At 49.3% G+C, this 22,994-nt stretch overlaps 2 protein-coding genes across 3 annotated transcripts; one reads left to right on the top strand and one right to left on the bottom strand.

Moving 5' to 3' along the window:
• Positions 1-4,630: 4,630 nt before the first annotated feature.
• On the top strand, positions 4,631-10,402 carry LOC119290826 (palmitoyltransferase akr1-like). 2 transcript variants are annotated; one of them, XM_037569475.1, is made up of 11 exons: positions 4,632-5,072; positions 5,146-5,280; positions 5,779-5,845; positions 7,680-7,776; positions 7,882-7,978; positions 8,063-8,146; positions 8,358-8,398; positions 9,086-9,151; positions 9,825-9,884; positions 9,984-10,035; positions 10,140-10,402. In XM_037569475.1, the coding sequence occupies exons 1-11, from the start codon at positions 4,907-4,909 to the stop codon at positions 10,211-10,213; spliced, it is 939 nt and encodes a 312-aa protein (XP_037425372.1). In that variant the 5' UTR covers positions 4,632-4,906; the 3' UTR covers positions 10,214-10,402. The 2 variants fall into 2 exon arrangements, with proteins under 2 accessions (XP_037425373.1, XP_037425372.1); XM_037569476.1 differs by lacking the exon at positions 9,984-10,035 and having other exon boundaries at positions 4,631-5,072; positions 9,825-9,968.
• A 2,677-nt stretch (positions 10,403-13,079) lies between these two features.
• LOC119290825 (putative clathrin assembly protein At2g25430) lies at positions 13,080-15,905 on the bottom strand. Its single transcript, XM_037569474.1, has 2 exons — positions 15,629-15,905; positions 13,080-15,294 (listed from the first exon to the last, which is right to left on the bottom strand). Exon 2 carries the CDS (start codon positions 15,212-15,214, stop codon positions 13,298-13,300), a length of 1,917 nt encoding a protein of 638 aa, XP_037425371.1. The 5' UTR covers positions 15,215-15,294; positions 15,629-15,905; the 3' UTR covers positions 13,080-13,297.
• Positions 15,906-22,994: the final 7,089 nt, after the last annotated feature.

The raw sequence follows: 22,994 nt of genomic DNA, 5'->3' as shown, positions 1-22,994 counted from the left end.
TAAGATCTTCTCTATCAGTACAAGAAAGAAAGCCTCTAGCAATCTCCCCATCCATAACATAACCCTCGGGTACTTTAGACATTTCAAATCTAGTAGGAGAGCTAGGCAAATGAGGGGAATCATAATTTCTAGTAGTTTCTACATTCTCAATTTCTTTAGCTTTAGCAATTTGTTCATCAAGAAATTCACCTAGTGCACATTTTCATCAAGCAAAGTATCATCATCATCTTGAGTATAATTCATAGCAGAAGTAGCATCATCAATTACTTGTGACATATCAGATTGAATACAGGTGGTGGTGTCGCAAGTCTACTAAAAAAGAAGGTGAATCAAGTGCAGAGTGGGATGGCAGTTCCTTACCTTCCATCGTCTTAGAGGGTAGGATCTTTGTTCTAGTGTCTTTCAGATTCTTCTTAGAGAACCGGAACAAAGCATTAACACTCAATGAATACATGAACTCCTCATACTACGGTCATCACTGGAGTGAATCCCAATTGTTATCACTTGGGGTTCTACGGATCATAAAACATAGTAGGTGCATACAACTTGAATGATAGGATCCAAAACTCACTTATATTCATGGAAACATAATAGGTGCAGATCTGAAATGATGGCACTTGGGCCCTAGTGACAGGCATTAAGCATAGCAAAGTCATAGCAACATAAATCTCCGAACATAGTGGATACTAGGGATCAAGCCCTAACAAATTGACTCGATTACATGACAAATCTCATCCAACTCCATCACCGTTCAGCAAGCCTACGAAGGAATTACTCCCTCTCAGTGGTGAGCATCATGGAATTGTTGATGAAGGAGGGTTGATGATGACGATGACGACGAATTCCCACTCTCTAGAGCCCCGGGGGGGACTCCAGATCAGCCCTCCCGGTGAAGAATAAGAGGTGGCGGCGACTCCGTATCGTAAAACATGATGATGCTTTCTCTCTGATTTTTCTCTCCATGAGACGGTCTTTATGGAGTTGGAGTTAGGGCAGACGGAAGTCTGTGGGACCCATGATCTCACGTTGCACGCCCTATGGGGCACCACCTGAGGTCGTGGCTTTGTGGTGGCCCCCCTCTAGTAGATCTTCTCGCCAATAATTTTTATATATTCCAAAAAATTCTTTCTGTGAATTTTTAGCTCGATCCGAGAACTTCTATTTCTACACAAAAATAACACCATGGTAGTTCTGCTGAAAACAGCGTCAGTCCGGGTTAGTTTCATTCAAATCATGCAAATTAGAGTCCAAACAAGAGGAAAAGTGTTTGAAGAAGTAGATACGCTTGGGACGTATCAATACCAATATGAGGTTTGAGACAAAGATTGAATACAAGAGATGGACTGTTTGAGAGGAGATGGTGCTGGTCAAGATGTTAATGAAGATTGGTCCTCCCACGATGAGAGGAATGTTAATGATGTTGATGGCTTCGACCCCCCCCCCCCCTCGTAGGGAAGTATCCCCAGCGAAATCGCTCTACCAAAGAGCAAAAGTGCTCCTGCCCAGGTTCCGCCTCGAGACGGCGACGCTTCGTCCCGAAAGTCTTCTTTTGTTTTTTCTAGGGCAAATGACATCATATAGGAGTAGGGGTCCATGGAGGCCTGCTGGTGGAGGCAAACGCTCACCTGGCGCGCCCCGGGAGGGGAGGGCGCCACCTGATCTTGTGACTCCATGGTGGGGGCCTCCCGGTGATCCTTCTTCCGGTATTTTTTTATTTCTAAAATAATTCTCCATAAATTTTTAGATCATTTGGAGCTCCAAAGAATATACATCTCTGCCGTAGCTTTTTTAGGTTCAGAATTCCAGGTCCCGACAATTTCCCTCTTCATGTTGAACTTGCAAAATAAGAGGGAAAAGTCATTAGAATTGCCTCATGAAGTGAAATATTAACCCAAAACATTATAAATAACAGGAGGAACACATGATGCAAAATGGACATATCAGTCGCCTCCTCCGCTTGGGCCACCTCGAACTTTGACAATGCCTTAGAGAGTGTAGTAGTATTTACTTTGGGTAATTCATCATTGCCGCCCACCCAGCCGAGCGATTGTGTCTCTCGCACGCTGGTCGTTCGATCAAACTTGATCGATAGACCAAAGCTCGATCGACATTGTGTTGTTGCGTGGTATCTACTAGGGGAAATGCTACACTTGTATCGTGGTGGGCCACACGGGAGGGAGGCGACACTGCCTTATCCCTTTATCTCACAATGCATTGTTATCTCTTCTCTCCTTCTTCAGTGATATCCACCATATCGCGCATAAATCCGGCGAGCTTCGCATGCTGCAACACAAATCTGACGAAGTCCGCCCAACGCACCGGCGGGCTTCCCCCTCTTTTCTTCTTTCTCCTCCACCTCCCTCTCCTCGCCATGAGAGAACATCTCCACTACTTACGTGCACATCTTTGGTGGCCATTATCGGCGTCGTGCTCCTCCCCCGTGAGACTAGGATCGACGTTGTTGTCGAAGGTGCTGCAACAGCTTGGTGGCGGTGTTGGGACCATTGCACAAAGGTGCTGGAATGGCCTGGCGGCGAGCCTGTGAGACGCAACGTCCAGCGATGGTGCTGCAACCACCAGTGTGATTTTTTGCTGGGACCGCCGAGCGAATTTGTTGGGACCATGGAGTGAAGATGGTGGGATCGCCGGACGATTTTTCCTTGAACCACAAGGTTGATTTGCTAGAACCGCCTGTCAGATTTGTCGGAACCTCTCAACGGTGATGTTAGAACAGAGGGTTGGCTGAAGCTGCGACCGACACCCACCAGTGCTGGAGAAGACTCTGGGTGAAGCTGCGACAGGGCTTCCACCCGTTGATGACAAAAGCTGCAATCATGGGGGCGGGAGTAGCAAACAATCAATGGTTGTGCTACAATCAATGTTGATCGTGTACGAGGACGGCAATTAGGTGTTGCGACGACATCATAGAGGAACATATAAGGATGGGTACTTCGAGGGCGTCGATCGGCGGTGCTTCGAGGGCGGTTGTTGTGTGTGTCCATGGTAGGTGTTCAGCGACACCCACTTCACTCTCCCTACGTGCGTGGGTGTGTGACTCTTTTGGGGGGGAGGGGGGACGATACGAGGGCTTGATCCAACGGTCGGGAAACAACACAATTAGAGCATCTCCAATAGAAGATGCAAATTTGGAGATGTAAAAAATTACATCTCCAAAAAGTGCCTTTTGCATCTCCAAAAAAGTGCCAGATCCAAAGGAAGATGTATATTGGAGATGTAAAACAGGAACTCCAATAGAAGATGCAAATGGAGATGTAAAACTATACTTCAACTACTACTTCATTTGAAACCTATACTTCAAACATAGCAAATTCAACTACTACTTCATTTCAAACATAATTAAACATAGTTATAATTAATAAAAACATATCAAACTCAACTATTACTAGTTCAACTACTACTAGTTTGAGGTACTACATTCATCTACTACACAGAAGATAAAACTACTCCTCGTCATCGGAGCTCTTGAACTGCTCCCAGAACTCATCCTTGTCCGGGTCATCACAACTCTCGTCCTCCTCCTTTGAGTCGCCCCAGTCCTCCTCCTCCGAGGACTCAACGGGGATCACCGTCGAGGGGTCGGCCTCTTCTTCTTCTTCTTCTTCTTCTTCTTCTTCTTCTTCTTCTTCTTCTTCTTCTTCTTCTTCTTCTTCTCAGTGTCGCCCTTCCAGAAGAACTCCTGCTCGGCCTGCACATACTCTAGATGCTCATACGCGAACCTCGCCATCGTTGCCTCGCCGCTATCGTCGGGACTGACGACAATGGCAGGCCTCTTCTTCTTATTCATCTTCTTCATCGTGATCTCCTCCGTGCGAATGCCCCCCTGGCACGAGCAACCGCATGTGTCTCGATCTCTGGGAAGTTGAGGTCCTTCTTCGGCCTCCCGGCACGCCACACCACCACGTCGTAGGCACGCGCGACCTCGTGGGCGGTGGGGGTAGGTGCCTAGCCAAAAGCAGCGGCCGGCGTCGCTGAACTCCACCTCGAAGTTGCCAGAGCGCTTCGCCCTCATGCCGGAGAACCCCGCCTTGCCCCTCGGGGTCTTCCTCGATGGTATGGTGACGGCGGGACGGGGCGGGGCGTTGTAGTCGAAGGTGGATTGGGGCGGCGACGGATTGGGGCTGGTAGAGGAGCGGCGGGGGGGAGGGGAGGCGAATCAGGCGACGGTGAGGTTGGACGATGTCAAGGGCGGTAGAACCACGGTGTGTGGCCCGCGGCCGGAGGTGGGGTACGACGGCGACGGAGTGGGGCCGAGGGAGGAGCGACGGGGAGGGGGCGAATCAGGCGGCGACGAGGCCGAATAGATGGCGGGGAGAAAAGGAGGAAAAATCCGCCGATTCGCGGCTTCAGGTGGCAGCCGACGACGGACGTCGAAACCGACAGCGGGGCGACGACGGGGCCGGATTTGGCGCAGGGGTGACTACGTCGTGGGCGGGCGGCCGGCGACGGTGGTGTGGCGGGAGGTGAGAGGAAGACGGGAGGGAAGTGAAAGGAAGTGTTGTATTTTACATCTTTGGGAGGCGGAGATGTAACCTTCTTTGCACCCTTATGGGCTCCGAAGATGCAAAAGTTAGGTATTTTTACATGTGCATTTCTGTTGGGATGCGACCGGCGGGGTGCTGGCGCCGGTCGACCGGCGCCTAGCACCGCCCTTTCCTTTGACGCGTCGATAGTTGTTGCTGTTCCCACACCACCGCCCACTACACACATTCGACGAAATTCCCCCGCATCTCCTTCGATTCCTTCCTCAGTTTGTCTCGGAATCCGCCAAGATCGAAGGTCTCGCCGGAACCTGGCGCTGGCCGTACCGACCCCGGCTGGATCTCCGTGCTCAAGAGTTATTGATGGTTCTTGGGATCCAGAGGGCGTGGCGGAGGAGTTCTCGGCGATGAGCAGGCTGGCGTCGGAGCTCCACCGGTTGCGGAGGTCGCCATGGGAGGTGCTGTGCTCCGCGCTGGTATCATGCGGCCTGGTGCTCTTCTCGCAGCTCGCCGTGGCCATAGTGCCCCGCCTCCTCCCATCCATCTCCCTCCTCGCCATGCTCCCCGTCGCAGGTCAGTGCGTGCTTTGCTTTCCTGTGGCCCTTTTAATGCAATTTTGACCCTGCTTCGGTTGCGTGCTGCACAGGTTTGGTATTCCTGGCGGCTATTCTGGTGGGCAGGTTCTGGAGGAGGTTCATCGGAGTGGCCGCGTCGGCGCCGCTGTTCGTGCTGTTCAATGTGCTGTTTTTGTGGGGCGTCTACCTATTCGTCATCCGGAGAGGTGAAATCCCCGTGCATTACTTCTGTTTGGACTTTGCGGAGTGTGCGTATGTCTTTAGTGTTTGAAATTGCATATTATGTGTGTCTCCTTTTCTTTTTTTTAATAGAAATAAGCATTCATTATAGCTCAGTGCACTGGTGAATGCCATTTGGACGGTGTTTATTGCTTTAGATATATGCTATATTTGTGGATGGAGCTAAGAACCGTTCCTGATGTATTGCAATTCTAGAGCGTAGTTCTATTTAAACAAATATGGTAATACCTGACATTTCATTATGATTTGGGATGGAATTGTAGATCAGGACATCAGGTGCCATATTTTTTCTATGATCCCAGCATGTAGTTTATACTCGCCTCCTTGCATTATGCATAACTTGTTCGAAAAAAATTATGCCACTTTTGAGCAGGGTATAGTTAAATAAGTGTATAGAGCTTCTGATAGTTTTCTAACTATACTCTAGAATATCCTTGTTTTATAACTAGCCTTATGTTTTGTAGATACCTCTTCTCTACTAGACATGCTGATTAATGCTGAGTGTGCACTGCTTCTGTGGGGACTTTACAGGTTAGCTACTCCTCTGGAACATATTTTTTGGGATGCGCTTAGCGATCTCTAAGCTCTATTTAGTCACTAAGGAAATTGTTCATTGTAAACCTTAAACTATGGTTCTCGTTCCAAGATGGACTCTGAACTTTCAAACATTGAAAGCGGAACTTTGAACTTCCTAATCCTGATCCTAACCTTGAGCTTATACTTATACGGCACACCAGGAAAAAGGTGTGGTGGGGGAGATGATGGTGAGGACAATAGAGCTACATGAGTGGAATGGGGCCGGCGGTGGAGATAGACACTGGCAAGGAAGGGAAAACAGCTAGGGGAAGGGAGGTTGTTAAGCTTCATGCACTAGCCAACGCAACCAAAAGTCCGAACTAATGGAAAGGCTAGGCAATGCACATATACATTTCAACACCCCCTCTCATGTGTGACGCGGAAAGAGAGGCCTATACGTGGACACAAAGGAAGAAACAACAATTTTTGGATAAATTGCAAAAGTTTCATGCACTAGCCAACGCAACCAAAAGTCCGAACTAATGGAAAGGCTAGGCAATCCACATATACACTTCAACACCCCCTCTCATGTGTGACGCGGAAAGAGAGGCCTATACGTGGACACAAAGGGGGGAACAACAATTTATGGATAAATTGCAAAAGCCAGGACTTGAACTCAAGACCTTGGGCCATACCATGTTAAGCTTCATGCATTAGCCAACACAACCAAAAGTCTAAACTGATGGAAAGGGCTAGGCAATCCACATATACACTTCAAGGGTGGCATGGGAGGCAGCTCGCCGATGAGAGAGAAATGGGAGTGAATTTGGGGAGGGCTAGGAATGTCAGTGACAAGAGTGCGTGAGGATATGAGTTCTTGATTGCGAATTTGCGATCGCTCTTTTCGTGTGATGTGGAGTGAACCTCGAGGCAAGGATCGGTCCGTTGTTGGCCTGATCTTTCACGGCACGAACCTCCATCGCAGCAGGTTTACGAAGATGTTTGCAAGTTCACGGAAACAACACGCCACCCCTTTGATCTGAAGGAATAATGTGGACGAACCGTATAGGCTCAGCTTGTAAACGCGTTGCAGGAACTCACATGCCAGTAGAGATTTTGACAAGATATCTCTAAACCCGATGTCCTTCAAGCTTAAGAAATCCCAAATAATTATAATCCTCACGCTGATCCTCTCCTTGCTGGGCAGGAATAAAAACGTAAAAGATCTTCTAGATTTGACCCTGACGTAGCAAGTATTACTGTAAATAAACTCTTCAGCCATAGATTCCTTATCATGCACAACATAGGCTGTCTTCTCTGGTTTAAACCGATGGAAATTATTATCCATCAACGTGACTCACCAATGCATCATGTTCCTCATGCATGCATGGTTGTACGCACATAAATGGAAGCACCACAAAATGCCTACTAGTAATTTCCATTAATTCTTATGTATCCTTCTCGTCTTCCAGATCAAAACGCATGTACTTTGGTACATGTACTTCTCCTGTTTTCAAGCTTGGCATAACAGTGACGTCAACAATAATTATAAGTTCACCTTGAACACCATCCGTAGCATATTCAGTCGTGTGTGTAGACGTGGCCGTATCATCGTGGGTGTGTCAAAGTTAAACAAGCTTCAGGTCCAAGGGTCGGGCCAGGATTATAAAATAAGGGTTCAGATTTTGGGGATTGGAAGTTTGAGGTTCATCTTGGACTCCATAATGAAGTTCAGGCTTTAAGACCACAAAAAAAAAATCCATTTGGACATACTCCGCTTAACATTTATTGGCCTTAGCATACAGCTGCCTCTGGAATTAGGGGTTTAGTTTGATTTTTTTTATTGCAGGATTCTTTCTGGTGATCCCGGCATTGTTGCATACGAATCTTCATTTTTGGAAGAGGCTGGCTGCAAGGATTTCGTGGATGCTATATGCTCGAGTGAGGTGTTGAGAAAGTAGAGTTTTCAATGAAGTTGTTATATTAAGTTGCTAACCTGAAATCTGGACGTTGTGCATTAACATGCTGAATCTTTTGTACTTTTGGTGTAGAAGTACCCATCACTCTCAAGGGTGAGGCATTGTAACTGTTGCAAAGCAAATGTTAGAGGTTATGACCACCATTGCCCTGCATTTGGTAATTGCATAGGTACTATATTGCATTTTTTAGTTTTGCTTCTGTCTTTGCATTATAGATAGATGCACACTTTAACCTGCATACCGTGTTTTGCAGGACAGAAAAATCATAGGTTATTTATGGCACTTCTGACAGGATTTGTTGTTGCTGAATCGACATATACAATGTGTTCAACTAAATGTATGTGGCATTTTATCTCCTTCACGTCCGAAATAAATTAACTGTTTTGCGGGATAGCTGGTCTACATGCTTTCACAGCTGGAAATGTCTTTTTTTTTCTAATTAAAGACATTGTACATACATTTACTCTTTTTGCGTTTCGTATATCCAAATAGTATTCGCAGTCATGGATTTTGCTGCATTTGTAACTGTTTTTTATTCTATTTTACAGATATAACTAGATGCATAACCTCAGGAACTTTAATAACTGAGGTATCTCTTTCCATCATCTTATTTTGCATAGCTTGCCAAGTGATATTATGATTACATTGTCAAGCCAATTGATCTTTTGTTCCTTGCATGAAAGGTCTTATACATTGATCAGGTTTGGCTTATACCCAAACATAGAACATGGAAAGCATTTTTTTTTAGCAAAATCTGGGTGGCCCCAATGTTTTGGCTAAGTTTTGTTCCGAAAATACTGTTAGAGTAGAAAACCCGAAACTTTTGCATCAAACTAGATGTTAGCAAAATTTGGTCAAAGGTAGGCAAGGCAAACTCTGTTTGTCAAAGGCACAAAACCAACAGCTCATGTTAACACACAATGGTTGTCTTGTACTCCCTCCGTTCCGAAATAATTGTCGTGGTTTTAGTTCAAGTTTTAGTTCAAATTTGAACTAAAACCACGACACTTACTTTGGAACAGAGGGAGTAGGCATCATGGGATTTATGACTTTCGACCAATGCTGATATTTAGGCACAATAAGTGCATCTGTAGTCTAGTTCGGTATGATTTCAGAGAACGTGTAATTCAGAGTGTTTTGAAGAATCCTGTCGTATTTTAATTACAGAACATTCTTTTCAGTTTTTCCCCTATGATTCATTTGTTTGATTGGCCATCAGATAGCATCATTGTATGTAAGGATCACTGCATGATACTTAATTTGGGCAATTTTACAGAATCATTTGTCTCTAAACATGGTGATCGGCACAATTCTCTTCTCAGTCCTCCAAGTGGTATGGCAGGTTCGTTGTTAACCTCTTGGAAGCCACATTGACCATAGTTTTTGCTTCTGTAACCATTTACCTCTGCACATGAATGAGCTGTATTATTTGGAAGGAGAAAAAGCATCTCATGTGTCTGAACTGTGGCAATATTCGCTTATGAGATAGAGTTGTCTGCATGCAATGAACAATTTATCTGGCAAGATAATCAGAATAATTTTTTTGGATAGAATTGAGGGTAATGGTTCAACAGATCATGCTTCATGAATTACGGACAGAAAAGGAACACAAATAATGTACTGTACACTGCAGAGGTTTACAACTAGTGATATATGGTGTCATGGTTTTTCATGTCTCAACTGGACTGAAAGTGCCAACATTTATAAAATTATATTCAGCTACAGCGATCCTGATATAGATGCACACTGAAAGCATGCAGCTAGAAATACCAGTTTGCTCTCTCTAATCTCAGTCACTGGCCGCTTTTTCTATGATTAACAAGTGTCTTAAATATGTCAGCTGGCGGGTCTTCTTATTTTTGCACAGCTTGAAATCTATCTTCCTATGCAAGGCCATGGCTGCACTTGTGTTGCTGTGAGCCTTTGTCTAGACCAAATGTGCTGATTATGACTTTTTTATGATCCGTGTTGTTTCTCCTAAGTCTTGGGGTATGAATTTTGCTGCTCCTTGCCAGGTTGTGTTCCTGATATGGCATGTGTGCGGCATCTGCTTCAACATCAGGACGGATGAGTGGGTAATGTCAAATTTCCCATGCTTTGGACTCTTTCTTCACCAATTGCAGGTCGTCTTCTCGTTTGCTGTTTCTTATAGCTAAGAGGTGAGATTTATCCAGATAAACTGGAAGAAATATCCTGAATTCCAAATGAAGGAACAGCCTCAGTCAGGTGCTTTACCAGTATAAACATTACTGCTGACTGATTGGTTCCTCTTGTTGCTTTTTAAATTATGGTACATGTTTGACCTTTTTTTTTTCAAACCACAAATGCAGATTTTGAAGTCAAGTTTGTCAATCCATACGACAAAGGCATGCTTTGTAACATTAGGGAGTTCCTGAAGCCGTAATAATACAAGTATAATCTAAAACGCACCGAGACCGGAGAACACCCACTCAAGATTCCTGAAGATATTTTTTGCCTGTTACTGTAACACTGATTCATATTCATTGGTTTGTGTATCATTTGGACTGTGGCAGTTCAGAGTCTGCCTTGATACGAGCAATTAACATTTTTTGAAAATCCTCGTTGAACGCTATCTGCATGCTGATGAATGCCGCGTCGCTGCAAATGTGATTTGGGCACCCGCACAAGTATGGTGATCAGTTCATCAGTATGGCAATCAGGCTATATTACTGCAAATGGTACTATTACATCTCATTGTTTCGAGGGCTACACCTTTGAGCAGGTCGTGCTGTTCCTTAGTTTCAAAATAAGTGTCATGGTTTTAGTTTCAATTTGACGAAGGCTTACTGCATAATTTTTGCTGCCCCACTAGGCACTAGCGATTGGCAATGCATTGGAAACTGAGATACATGCAATTATGCAAGGGATGCCGTTGGCTATACAACATTCCACTTATTGTCCAATTTGTTTTAAGTGAGGCCTCATCTGATCGTTCTACCTATGGTCATCTCATGGTTGAAATCAAGGAGTTGATGAGAGAGAGAGAGTTTATTCCTCAGAAGTTGATTAGGATCAAAATAGAGTTGCCGGCCGTTTGGCAAACTATAGTCGTATAGGGTGTACACATAGGACCACCATGTGTCAAGGATTTTTTGCCTCTCTGCTGTAATTCTCTCACTATAAAATAAATAAAACTCCTTTCCCCTCGCACAAAAAGAAAAAGAAAGACAACGACCGCAAAAAAGAAAAGAAAAAGAGACAACGACGTTCCCGAAATGACAAGGACGTGCTGCTTATCCGCCATGGGTAGCCGCCAGTCGGTTTAAGAAAGTGCGTTGCCGTGCGGGGAAAGCACACTCCGGACCTCTCAGCGCGCATTTGGGGTGTCTATTTTGTGTGCATCCACGCCGCATTGTGCCAAGCGTCGTCGTCTTAACCCAACGTCTCCTCTCCTCGTGAAATCTGAACTTCCAAGTCTAATTTCTTTTTGAAAATGTAAACGGTGAAGTGAAATTTTGAAACGGGCTAGGGAAGGGAAACTCAGGGTTGTTCGCGGCAGCGCTGGTGTGTTTCCGCCATTTGGATTCCAATTCCATTTTATGTACCCATTGCATTCTTATGTTTCTTTTTGGGGTTGGCTTTCCTCTTGAGAAGAGTGCAGTCCTAGCTCAGATTCCGAAACGGAGGAGATAAAGATGTCGAGGTGTATTCCAATTTCCAAGCATCCAATCATTCGTAGGTGGAAAAGAAGGGCAGGGAGAAAATGAATTAATTGTAATAAGGCTGGTTGTAATGGGTAGTATCATATACTAGTATCATGCATATGATACTAGTGTATGATACTACCTTCCTATTGCATAATATCATATTTTAGTATCATGTAGTACTCTATTTATTGCCATGCATGACACAAAGTAGCATAAAATTTATTATGATACGATATCATGATATGATACTCCATCCTCTTTTTTTTCATTTAATGCTATGACACATCATCAAAATTACCTAGTTGACATGTATGATACTAGCTATAATATTACCATTAGGACCAGCCTAACCAGATGACCGCAAGCAGCACTGAAGAAAAGAAAGGGTCGTCAGGGCAAGAAAGCGACCAAGGGAAACAAAGCTCAGTTTTTCTTTCCAGGAAAACACAGCACCAAGCGAAAGAGTCAATCACGCACGACGTACCCGATCGCTTTGATTTGATCGTCCTTACCGACTACTAACCCGCATGGTGTAGTTGGTGAAACCGTCCCTAGCCCCCACACCACCGAGCACCGTCCCCCTCATAAAAAATCTGTACCCATGTTTCATGCTGTTGACGGGGTTGATATTCAGAACTTATACATCGGCGAGCAACAACTAAGGGCGGGCTCCTTTGATTTCAATAGGATTTTGTTAGAATCTTTAAAAGAGAATTCTACATTGGTCATTTGATTCATCGGACTGAATCCCGTAGGAATTCTAAGGAATCATATGTGTACTTTGTTGGAAATCTAGCATCTAGTACAACCTCTTTTTACAATCTCTTTTTTTTTTGTGACATCAACCATTCTATGCTATTTCTATGCTCCCTCCGATCCAAAATAAGTATCGCACTTTTGTACTAAGGTTGAACTTGTCACAACTTTGAATTGAGGTTGAACTCGCTTATTTTGTATCATAGGAAGTTGGGATTCAAGTGGGCATGTCATTTCAATCCTGTATTTTTTTTTTCTATTCCTATATTTTAAGAATCATGCAAATCAAAGAGGGCCTAAATGTGAACGCAGCATTATGATAGGTTCCAGTCTTGCAGCAACAGGTATTCCATAACTTCGACGAGCAGCAAGGCAATCATTCGAGCTCTATTTTTTTTACAAGGGAGCTTTGCTCCAAAGTCCATCACCGAAAGCAATCGCTCCAACGAAGTTATAATTGATCAAAGGAAACAACCTACCAGGAAGTCCTTAATGCCAACTACTAGCAACAAACTTCTCCAGCGAACAAGGAGATCTAGATCTGAGAAACGGAACAATTTTTCATCATAGCAGGTAGTAGATGACAGATGTGACATGCAGTACACTGCCAAGAGGTATACTAACAACAACCGGGTAGCACCAAGCGACCGACAATATGCACAAGTCTCTAGTACTATCAAGTACTCCCTCCGTTCCTAAATGTAAGTCTTTATAGAGATTTCACTATGAAGCACATACGGATGTATATAGATGCATTTTAGAGTGTAGATTCACTCATTTTGCTCCGTATGTAGTCCATAGTCGAATCTCTACAAAGACTTATATTTAGGAACGGAGGGAGTACTATGAAAGAACATCAGCTCAGATTATGTATTCAACTATAGCCAACCCGTAGATGCCGCATTTGGTTCCAAACAAATAGAATTACATATATATATAAGAGACCAAAAGGTTTGATCCAGAGACAGAGGACACAACAACTGATGCTGGACACAGCCCCGAGGAGTAAGATCACAAATACAGAACAAAATTCACAGCAACTGTAAGGATGAACAAAGAATAGCTCAGTAAGTGGGGTAGTAATACCCTGTATTCGCCATTGGCGCGTTTGGCATCCCGTATGGCATGGCTGGGTTTGGGCCGAAGCCATTGTTGTAGGTCCGATCGAGCTTGGCCAAGCTCGACGGCCCCTGCATGCCGTCCCGTTGGTACTGCTGCCACATCATCTGCTCCTGTGTCAAGAACTGCTGCTTCTTCTCCATCTCGGCCATCTGCACATAGGATGGTGGTGCAAAGGTAAGGGATGCCGCAAAAGGATCCCCACCAACGTTCTGCATCGAACCGTCTGGTGCCGGAAGAGCCAGCATCTGTGTCTTCTGTCCAGGCGCAGGTAGGGCAACACTGCTGGAGCTCCCACTAGTCGCCTGTGCGTTGACATGCTGACGCACAACACCTTGGTCGTACATACCATTCAGTAGCAGATTATCCATACCACCTGTCATTACAGCCTTCTGCTTGGACAAGTTGCTAGCCGTCTCCACAAGGGCAAGTTCCCAATCAGCCTTACCGGGCTCAGCCGCAGGATTCTGCCATGCAGAAGTCACTTCGTTGCCACCATTGGAAGGGAAGGCCTCCCATGACCCATTGCTACCACCAGCAGCAGGTGGCCCTTGGAAGAGGGCCAGAGCAAGCCTATTGCCTTGCTCATCTGCACTCACAGTGTCTTCTCTAAGATCCACCAGATCACCCTGGGGCTGCGGCGGGGGCTCTGGCTTCACCTCTTCCTCCACCTTCTCAGGTTCAGGCTCCTTGTAGTCCTCTGGTGCAGGAAGTGCCTTGATGCTGTTCATGTCCGGCTCTGGCTCTTCCTCCTTGACTGGCTCAGGCTCAGGCTCCCGTGGTGGGCTCTTGGGGCGCTTTGCCCGGTCCCTCATAAACTCCTCCAATGTCTCCAGTAACTTATCAGTGACCCGCTGCACCTCTGGGTACTCCGATGATCTCGCTACCCCGGTGTCCTTACACCAAGCATAAAATGAGCAAAGCTCATCAATCTGCTTTGCCGCACTGGCATATGCCTCGAAGGCCTTGACACAATCAGCGTATTCCATGTCAAAGAACCTGTCCAGCAGCACCGCAAGTACCTCACAGATATCGGCGTAGAGCTGGAAGCTCTCCCTCGCCATCTGATACAGTGCAACCAGCACCATCCTGCTCTGCTTCGCGCCACCCGTGGGGCGGCAGGCAAGGAACCTGTCGAGCAGCTGCTGCAGGTGGTGCATACGGCCAAGGACCCGCTCCGGCTTCATATCCCTCACAGGGGTCGGCGGCCTCTTGTCATCAGAGTTTCCGCCATTCCTGCTGTCACGGTTATCATCGTACCCTCCATACCCATTCCCCGGAGGGGAGGTGTAGGAGGGTGACCGGCGGCCATACGGGTCAGGAGAACCCCAACGGTCACGCGGCGATGGCCCGTTCAGGCTGGCGCTTCCATTAGCGTTGGAGCCCTGCTTGCGCTCGTGGAGGAGGAACTCGAGGCGCTGGTCGAGGTACAGCGCATAGGTGCGGACGAAGGCGGAGTGGTCCCACGACCCAGAGTGCGCCTCGTCACGGAAGTCGGAGAGGTTGAGGAGGCGGGTGCCCCGGCGCGTGGCGTGGAGGAGCTCCCGGTGGAAGAAGGGGTCGCCGTCGGTGAGGAGACGGTGCACGAGCATGAGCGACTTGAGGGCGACGACGTAGTCGCGGGTGCGGGAGAGCCTGCGGGCGCACCCGGCGACCGCGGCGGCGACGTGGGCGCGGGATCCGGAGGTGAGGTGGAGGATCTCGCGGATGTGGCGCTCCTCGGCCGGCTCGTCGTCGTGGCTGGTGGTCTTGACGATGAGCACGTCGAGCTCCGGCGCGATGTTGCTGGTGACCTTGGCGAGCCCGATGCTGGTCTGGTCCTTGACGGCGCCCAGCGCCTTCCGGATCGTGCTGGACGACATCTCCGCCGCCTAATCCTCCTCCTCCTCGCCAACCAACCAACCACCAGCGACCGCAAGCTGCCGGCTGGTCGCTTGCAGATCTGAGCAGAAGAAGCAGTGGATGAGTCTCGGAGATTTCATCAAAGCCAGACGCAGATCCTTAAAACATTTTGCAGGCCCGCTTTTAATTGGAAACACGTAAAGTTATCTACCGGAGGTCGAGATCCCCGGAGCCGAGAGGCGAGATTTGCTCTGGTGGGCCTACCATAAACTCCGCTCTCGATGCTTATCATCATCTAATCTAGACTAGATCAGCTAAGTTAGGTAGCTACTCCTACTCCGCAGCAGCCGCGGAGCTAGGAACGGAAGCCGCGTCCGGCTCCGGGGAGGAGGCGCAGATCCGGGGAGCAAGACTGGACGGGAAAAAGGAAGTACCTTTGCTATGGGCGCAGATCCGGGGCGTCGGGTGCTGGGCTGCGCAGGGGATCTGGGCGGGCGCGGGAGGGAGCAGCTCGGATCCGAGAGCCTCTCTCCTCTCTCCCCCGTCTCCCTCGCTGGCCGGGGGAGTTTGACCTGGGCTTTTAGAGGAGGAGGGGGCGGGAGGGTAGGCCGGCTGAGGAGGTCTGCGGGGGAGACGAGGCGAGAGGCAAAAGGGGGAAGAAATGGTGTGTGGTGGTGTGTTGGGGGCTCCCAAGCGTTTGGTGCCTTGCTGTTTTCAGATTTTTATTCCGGGCGCGGGAGGGAGGACGGAGGAGGGGCAAGCAAGGAAAGGAAAGCAGAGCGACCTTCGCGTCCCTTCCTTCCGTCCGTCTTTGGTCGCGCCGACGCCCTATTGCCCCCGTGTCGGTCGGCGCCTACCCCCATACGCTGAGTTTACTTCTTTTTTTTTTGGTTTTTACCTCCTCGCGGCAGCGAAGGAGAGCACGAGGTCAATGCGGCAACGCTGTGCCAGCTCTGCAGACGGTGCGGTGCGGTGCGGTGGTAATCCTGCAAAATGGTGCCAGCTGCCGCCGCACACGCCGGAGGTCGGGTCGCCGTGCCGTTGACGTCGGCTTGTCCGTCACGTCCACAAGTCCACACTCTACCGCGCGCGCACTGTCGCTGTCGTTCCTAGGGTGACCTGGTGCTTTGATTCGGTTCTCAATGGAGACTGTCCATTTCTGAATGAACACGGTCAGTAGCTGGTTCGTTCCTCTCTTGGCCAAGGCTGTGACTGTTTTCGTTGTCAAAGCATTTCTTTCCTTTCGCGGGGTACAACGCAGCGGGCGAGGAGAGAATCTTTGCATTGCATGGCTGCATGCCGCTGATGAGAAACATGTGAATGGATGGTTTTTTCTCCTTTTGTTCCTCTCCATATGTCATTCTGTTGACTGTTCTGGTACTAGAGTGCTTAAGGGTACAATTATTGCGCTCGCCTTGCCACCACCGTTTACAGCTCACTCAAACGCGGATGATCTTTATTTATTTATATTTATAGTAATATAAACGCGGCTTCTAGTTCTCTTGAATACTCAAAATCTGCAGGCAATTAGTAACTGGCTTGAGATGCGCCACAACCAGGACGGCCGGGCTCGCGTTTCCCTGCTGTGCCCAGAACTAGGTGTGATGGCCCATGGCTGGCAACCCAAATGGTTCCATGTATGTTATTGTATACGCGTGTGACGCGGACACAGTCTATGTGCACCGAGCAGGCGCCGTTTTGGTTTCCTGCATTGTCTTGTCTATCCCGACGTCATTAGCCTCGCCTTACGAGTTGTCATGGTAACGACCTGTTTTTGTTTGGGAGAGGGGATGTAGCTGGAGTTCGCTCTAAATGGGCGTGGAGTTCGCTCTAAATGGGCGTTTATGATTAAGTACTGGTATGCATCGACGCATAGCAGTGTGATTGGTAATTAACGACGTTGCCAAGAAGCACTGGGTGATGGACCAATTGAAGAAAGGACAATTTTTCAGGTAAAGGTGAGGAGGCATCGTGTTCTTTGGTGAAGAGGTGAAGCTAGTTCAGTGGGTGCGAAAAAGCAGGCCCTGGCACTGGATTACCGGAAGGAATGGCATCCCTGACTCTTAGTCAGCAAGTAAAATGCATCCATTCCATCAAGGGATGCTGAACTTTTTAGCGTGCGAAGGCAGCTTGAAGATCTAGATTCAGGTAGGCGCTCCCGCGTCGCCTCTCGGGCGGCTCGGGCGGAATCCCCGATCCAGCGCCGCCAGCCCCCTCCCCGCCCCCTTCCCTCACCTCGCCGTCGCCGGAGGACGCCGCCGGGCTAAGCCCGTGCGGCGGACGGCGGTGGCGGGGCCTTCTCTCTGCCTGGCGGCGGGGTCTCGCGGTGGGGGAGGCTCGGCTCCTCTCTGCTGCGCCATGTGGCTGCTCCGGCGCTGCCGTGGTCTGCCTGGACGTCGAGTCGCATCGGCTTTGCGCGCTCCTTGCGCTTCTCGGCTCCTGCCGTCTCAGTGCGTTGCGTGCGCAGGAGGTGGCGGCCTGTGGATCTGGCCGACTGCGGCGGGATCCGGCTCGTCTGCGTCGATGGCTCGATGTGGAGGGCTTCGAGGGGCCGTTCGGCGGCTCGGCCTGGCGGATCAGGGGCGGGGTGGCAGCCCTCCCCTCCGGCTCAGGTGATGCGGTGGCTGTGGGCGGCTCACAGCGGTGCAGTGAGTGTGGGTGCCAGATCTGACTGGGATTGGTCTGTTCTGGCTCGTCTGCGTCTGTCGGCGACGAGGAAGGAGGTGGCCCTGCGTAGCGTTGGCGTGATCGCTGCGTTGGGGTGCATGGACCAGCGGAGGTACTGCGTGGGAGTGGTGGTTGTGCTACTCCGGGTGAAAGCCTAGCCGGTGCTTGCCGACCGGCGGCGCCGGCGCCTGTGGGCGACGCTATCCTCCTTGGAGGCGTCGTCGGGGAGATCTGCGCATCCTCAACTACCGGATCAAAATCTTTAGGTGAAAGCCAAGATCCTGCTGCAGGGTCGGGCGGCGTCGTCGTCTTCAGCGTCGTTTTCCCTCTTTAGGGCATCGTCTTGAAGATCTTGGTTCCTTTGGTGCTTCCGGCCGGCTGGACGTGCACAACATTGCGGTCGGCTGGTGTCCGCCCGACGATGTGGGCGGTTTGGCGTTGCGACTCGTGTGGCAACGACGATAGTGGAGAGAGGAGATGGGTCGCGGCTTGTCCTTCTGATGTCGACGGTCCAGTGCGCCAATGGGTGCGCCTATGCTGGTTTCGTGCCGTGACAGAGAAGTCGGAGCTGCGGTAGGCGGTGCCACCGCGACAATGATGACTCCATGAGGGTGGTTTTCAGCGGGCGGTGCTCTCCGGGTGTTGCTTTGGACTAGGTCGGCGCGAGGCGTGCAACTTTCCCATGTGAAGCTCTTCAGCAAAATCGGAGCTGCCAGGTCCTCAAGTGCTTCGGTCGATTGTTTGGCGTTTGTGGCCAGGTCGTCCATGCGTGCCCCGTGGGGTTGTAATCTAGGTTTTCGCCCGGTTTTCCTCTAATTAACCGGGCAACTCTCTTCTGCTTAATCAATGAAAATGGCAAATATTTTGCCTCGTTTCAAAAAAAAAAATTGTATGTGCATCAAAAGAGTCAACTTTTCTAGCGTGCGGATTGCTTGCCTTTTCCGTTCAGTTCTACTCCATCCATCTCATAATATAATAGTGTTTTTGACACTACACTGATGTTAAAAACACTCGTATATTATGGGACGGAGGGAGTACTAGCCTGGTAGTGTGCGTCAACGCAGTTTCTTCACTAAAATTTCACAGTGGTCACCGAAAATTTACCCGCCGGGTTCGCCATCGCAGCGGAGTCTGGACGTCCGGTGTTGTATATCGTTGGTGCTAGCTCGGTGTTACAACTCTTGACATATGAGGTCTTGCAATTTGGATGCTCCATGCGACACGCACTAATAAAAGGGAAATGATCTGTCCCCAAAAGGAGCAAAAATAACCCGGCATCATCGTCTGACGGTGACACTCTTCAAGTTATTGCTAGTTTTATAAGTGACCGGGCCTACACAAAGGATATCTCTGTACGTAAATGATGTGGTTCTATTTGCCAAGCCAAACCCAGCGGACCTGTTCTTTGTCAAAGAAGTACTGCAGATCTTGGGCGAAGCTTCCGTCCTGCGAGTGAACTATGCCAAATCCTCGGTGATTCTAATCCGAGGGAGGAGATGGATGAACAGATCCCGATGAATACTCTGCCCTGGCAAATCAGGCAATTCCCGTGCAAATACCTAGGCCTGCAACCTAGCATCAACACCAGATCGGACTGGCAGTCCATGGTGGATGCAGCTCTGAAAATACTGCCAGGATGGCAACGTGGGATGGTGACTAGGCCTGGTAGGTTAATCCTTGTAAACCAAGTCATGAGGGCAAGACCGACGCATCACATGATCGTTGCGGAAAGAACCTAAATGGGCTCTGAACAAAATCAACAAAGGGTGTCGTGCTTTTTTCTGGGCTGGTTCAGATGAGATTCAAGGAGGGAAGTGTGTAGTCGCATGGAAGAGGGTGTGCCGGCCTAAGCACCTAGGCGGGTTGGGCTTCATTGATCTGCACAAGCATGGTATCGCCCTTTGTCTGCGATGGGAATGGCTACAGAGGACAGACGATTCACGGCCATGGTAGGGGTTGCAAGCGATCGGGGACAAGGGCGTCATGATGATGACCCATAAGTATAGGGGGTCTATCGTAGTCCTTTCGATAAGTAAGAGTGTCGAACCCAACGAGGAGCAGAAGGAAATGACAAGCGGTTTTCAGCAAGATATTCTCTGCAAGCACTGAAATTATCGGTAACAGATAGTTGTGTGATAAGATAATTCGTAACGGGTAACAAGTAACAAAAGTAACTAAGGTACAACAAGGTGTCCCAATCCTTTTTGTAGCAAAGGACAAGCCTGGACGAAAACTCTTATATAAAGCAAAGCGCTCCCGAGGACACATGTGAATTACTGTCAAGCTAGTTTTCATCATGCTCATATGATTCGCGTTCGTTACTTTGATGATTTGATATGTGGGTGGATCGGTGCTTGAGTGTTGTCCTTCCTTGGACAAGCTTCCCACTTATGATTAACCCCTCTCGCGAGCATCCGCAACTATGAGAGAAGAATTAAGATAAATATAACCATATCATGAAACATATGGATCCAAATCAGCCCCTTACGAAGCAACGCATAAACTAGGGTTTAAGCTTCTGTCACTCTAGCAACCCATCATCTACTTATTACTTCCCAATGCCTTCCCCTAGGCCCAAACAATGGTGAAGTATCATGTAGTCGACGTTCACATAACATCACTAGAGGAGAGACAACATACATCTCATCAAAATATCGAACGAATACCAAATTCACATGATTACTTATAACAAAACTTCTCCCATGTCCTCAGGAACAAACGTAACTACTCAAAAAGCATATTCGTGTTCATAACCAGAGGAGTATTAATTATCATTAAGGATCTATACATATGATCTTCCACCGAATAAACCAACTAGTATCAACTACAAAGAGTAATCAACACTGCTAGTAACCCACATGTACCAATCTGAGGTTTTGAGACAAAGATCTGATACAAGAGATGAACCAGGGTTTGAGAGGAGATGGTGCTGGTGAAGATGGTGATGGAGATTAACCCCCTTCTAATGAGAGGATCATTGGTGATGATGATGGCTTCGATTTCCCCCTCCCGGAGGGAAGTTTCACCGGCAGAACAGCTTCGCCGGAGCCCTAGATTGGTTCTGCCCAGGTTCCGCCTCGAGATGGCGGCGCTTCGTCCCGAAAGCTTCCTTTTGATTTTTTCCAGGTCAAAATACACCATATAGCAGAAGATGGGCACCGGAGGCCTGACAGGGGGCCCACAAGGCAAGGGGGCACGCCCAGGGGGGTAGGGCGCGCCCTCCACCCTTATGGATGGCTAGTGGCCCCCCTCTGGTGCTTTCTTCACCTAATATTTTTTATTAATTCCAAAATGACTCTCCATGAAGTTTCAGGACTTTTGGAGTTGTGCAAAATAGGTCTCTAATATTTGCTCCTTTTCCAGCCCAGAATTCCAGCTGCCGGCATTCTCCCTCTTTATGTAAACCTTGTAAAATAAGAGAGAGCATGCATAATTGATTGGGGATGCTTGTGTTAATCCTGCGAGATGGTTAGGCGTCCTGCGCCGAATGAGTTTCCTGAGGTTATTGCATGAGAAGGCAAGACACCAATGACCCCAGGAGGTGACGTGAACGGGGCTGGCCCACCATACAGAGCTCAGCCGTTGGGTTTATCGATGTTGCAGGGACGGACCCAAGCACAGACGTCGTGCCCAGTCTTCTCATGCAAAGATCCTGAAGAAAACAACCAACGCGCGGTTCTCGTGTCCACGGGGGCACTAGGTCGTGCGCCCTTACTCATCCGCCCGCGATTAGCTCATGCGAGAACAAGGCACCAAGGACCATGGGAGGTGACGTACACGAGGACTGGCCCGTGAGCCAGAGCTCGGCCTCTTGGATTTAGCAATGCTGCAGGGACAGACCCGAGCACAGACGTCGTGCCAGTCCTTAATCATGAGGCGGTCGCAGGAGGGCTTGCAAGGGCGCGAGACGTTCTTAGCGACGAAGCGCCGGTCAGGCAATTGATAACTTAAAGGTAGCTTGCGAAGAAGGGTAAACTAACTTTGATAGATGCAAAAGGGATACATGCCGTAGGGACGGACCCACACGGCCTGGGGATGATGCAGCCCGAGGGGCGCCCCCAGACTGAACGAATTAGAAAGATGTCACCTGGCACCGTCGCTGAAGGGGTGTTGAAGTAGCCAAAAAGCGCGTGCTGCTGGAGTCGTTCCTCACGAGCCGCTCCAGTGCTGAGCCTCGGGAGGCTCAGAGGCCCGGGAGGCTCCTAAAGGTGCTCCTCCATCTCCACCAGGATCGCCTGATGCCTGACCTCGCGAGCCGCCAGGGCATCGCTCATGCCGCGCTAGAACACCACAGCCACGCCCGGCAGGCTGAAAGGCATGCGACATAGCTGTGAGGTGGACCCTCGCATCAGCCGACATGAGATGGCCAGATGAGCTGCTGAGACGCGGACCTATTGAGCCCGGGGATGTTGATGCAGACGCGGAACTCCTTACCCTCGTAGGGGCAGTGAGCTGCGCGCAGCAGGCGTCGATCGCCTTGCAGAACCCTTGCCTCTTGAATCTCCTCGATTGCCTTGCTGATGAACTCCTGAACGCCTGGCGCCTCCCGCCTGACGCCTTCTCCTGGGAAGCATGCTCTGAAGAGCGCCTCCACATGGTGCCCGAGCGCCTCCCTCGTGACCCTGGCTAGGTCTGAGGCCCTCCCGAGGAGAGCTCCCGAGCCCAGCCTAAGAGGGGCGCCGGGCGCGCCTTCCTACGCGATGGGTGAAGGTGCCGCGTCCGAGGACGCGAGGCTCAGTGCAGCCTCCTCGAGTGATGCTCCTTCATGAGACCTCTGTCCCAGCTGCAGCTTCTTCATATTGGGGAGACCTCAGGAGGGAGGGCGCCGTCCTCGTCCTCAGGGTTCTCGACTGCTGCAGCCTGGAAGGCACGCTCGAGGGAGCACACCGCATCCTTCTCTTGGCACGCGACCGTGATGACGCCGCCGCTTCCTGGCATCTTGAGGAGGTTGTAGCCGTGGTGCGTAGCTGCCACAAACTTGGCCAGTGCTGGGTACCCTAGGATGGCATTGTAGGGCAGGCGGATGTCGGCGACGTCGAAGTCGATGAGCTCGGTGCGGTAGTTGTTGCGCTCGCCGAATGTGACAGGGAGGCGGACCTGCCCTATCGGGTGCATAGAACCGTCGGTCACACC

This window comes from Triticum dicoccoides, chromosome 4B (genome assembly GCF_002162155.2).
Source record: "Triticum dicoccoides isolate Atlit2015 ecotype Zavitan chromosome 4B, WEW_v2.0, whole genome shotgun sequence".
NCBI classification, from domain to species: domain Eukaryota; kingdom Viridiplantae; phylum Streptophyta; class Magnoliopsida; order Poales; family Poaceae; genus Triticum; species Triticum dicoccoides.
The sequence above is the reverse complement of the archived record's forward strand: the minus strand, read 5'-3'. Positions and strand labels throughout refer to the sequence as shown.

Coding starts and splice junctions, on each gene's coding strand:
- LOC119290826 (XM_037569475.1), top strand. CDS start 4,907: ATGAGCAGGCTGGCGTCGGAGCTCCACCGGTTGCGGAGGTCGCCATGG. Junction 5,073..5,145: donor CGCCATGCTCCCCGTCGCAG/GTCAGTGCGTGC, acceptor CGTGCTGCACAG/GTTTGGTATTCCTGGCGGCT. Junction 9,885..9,983: donor ACATCAGGACGGATGAGTGG/GTAATGTCAAAT, acceptor AGATTTATCCAG/ATAAACTGGAAGAAATATCC.
- LOC119290825 (XM_037569474.1), bottom strand. CDS start 15,214: ATGTCGTCCAGCACGATCCGGAAGGCGCTGGGCGCCGTCAAGGACCAG.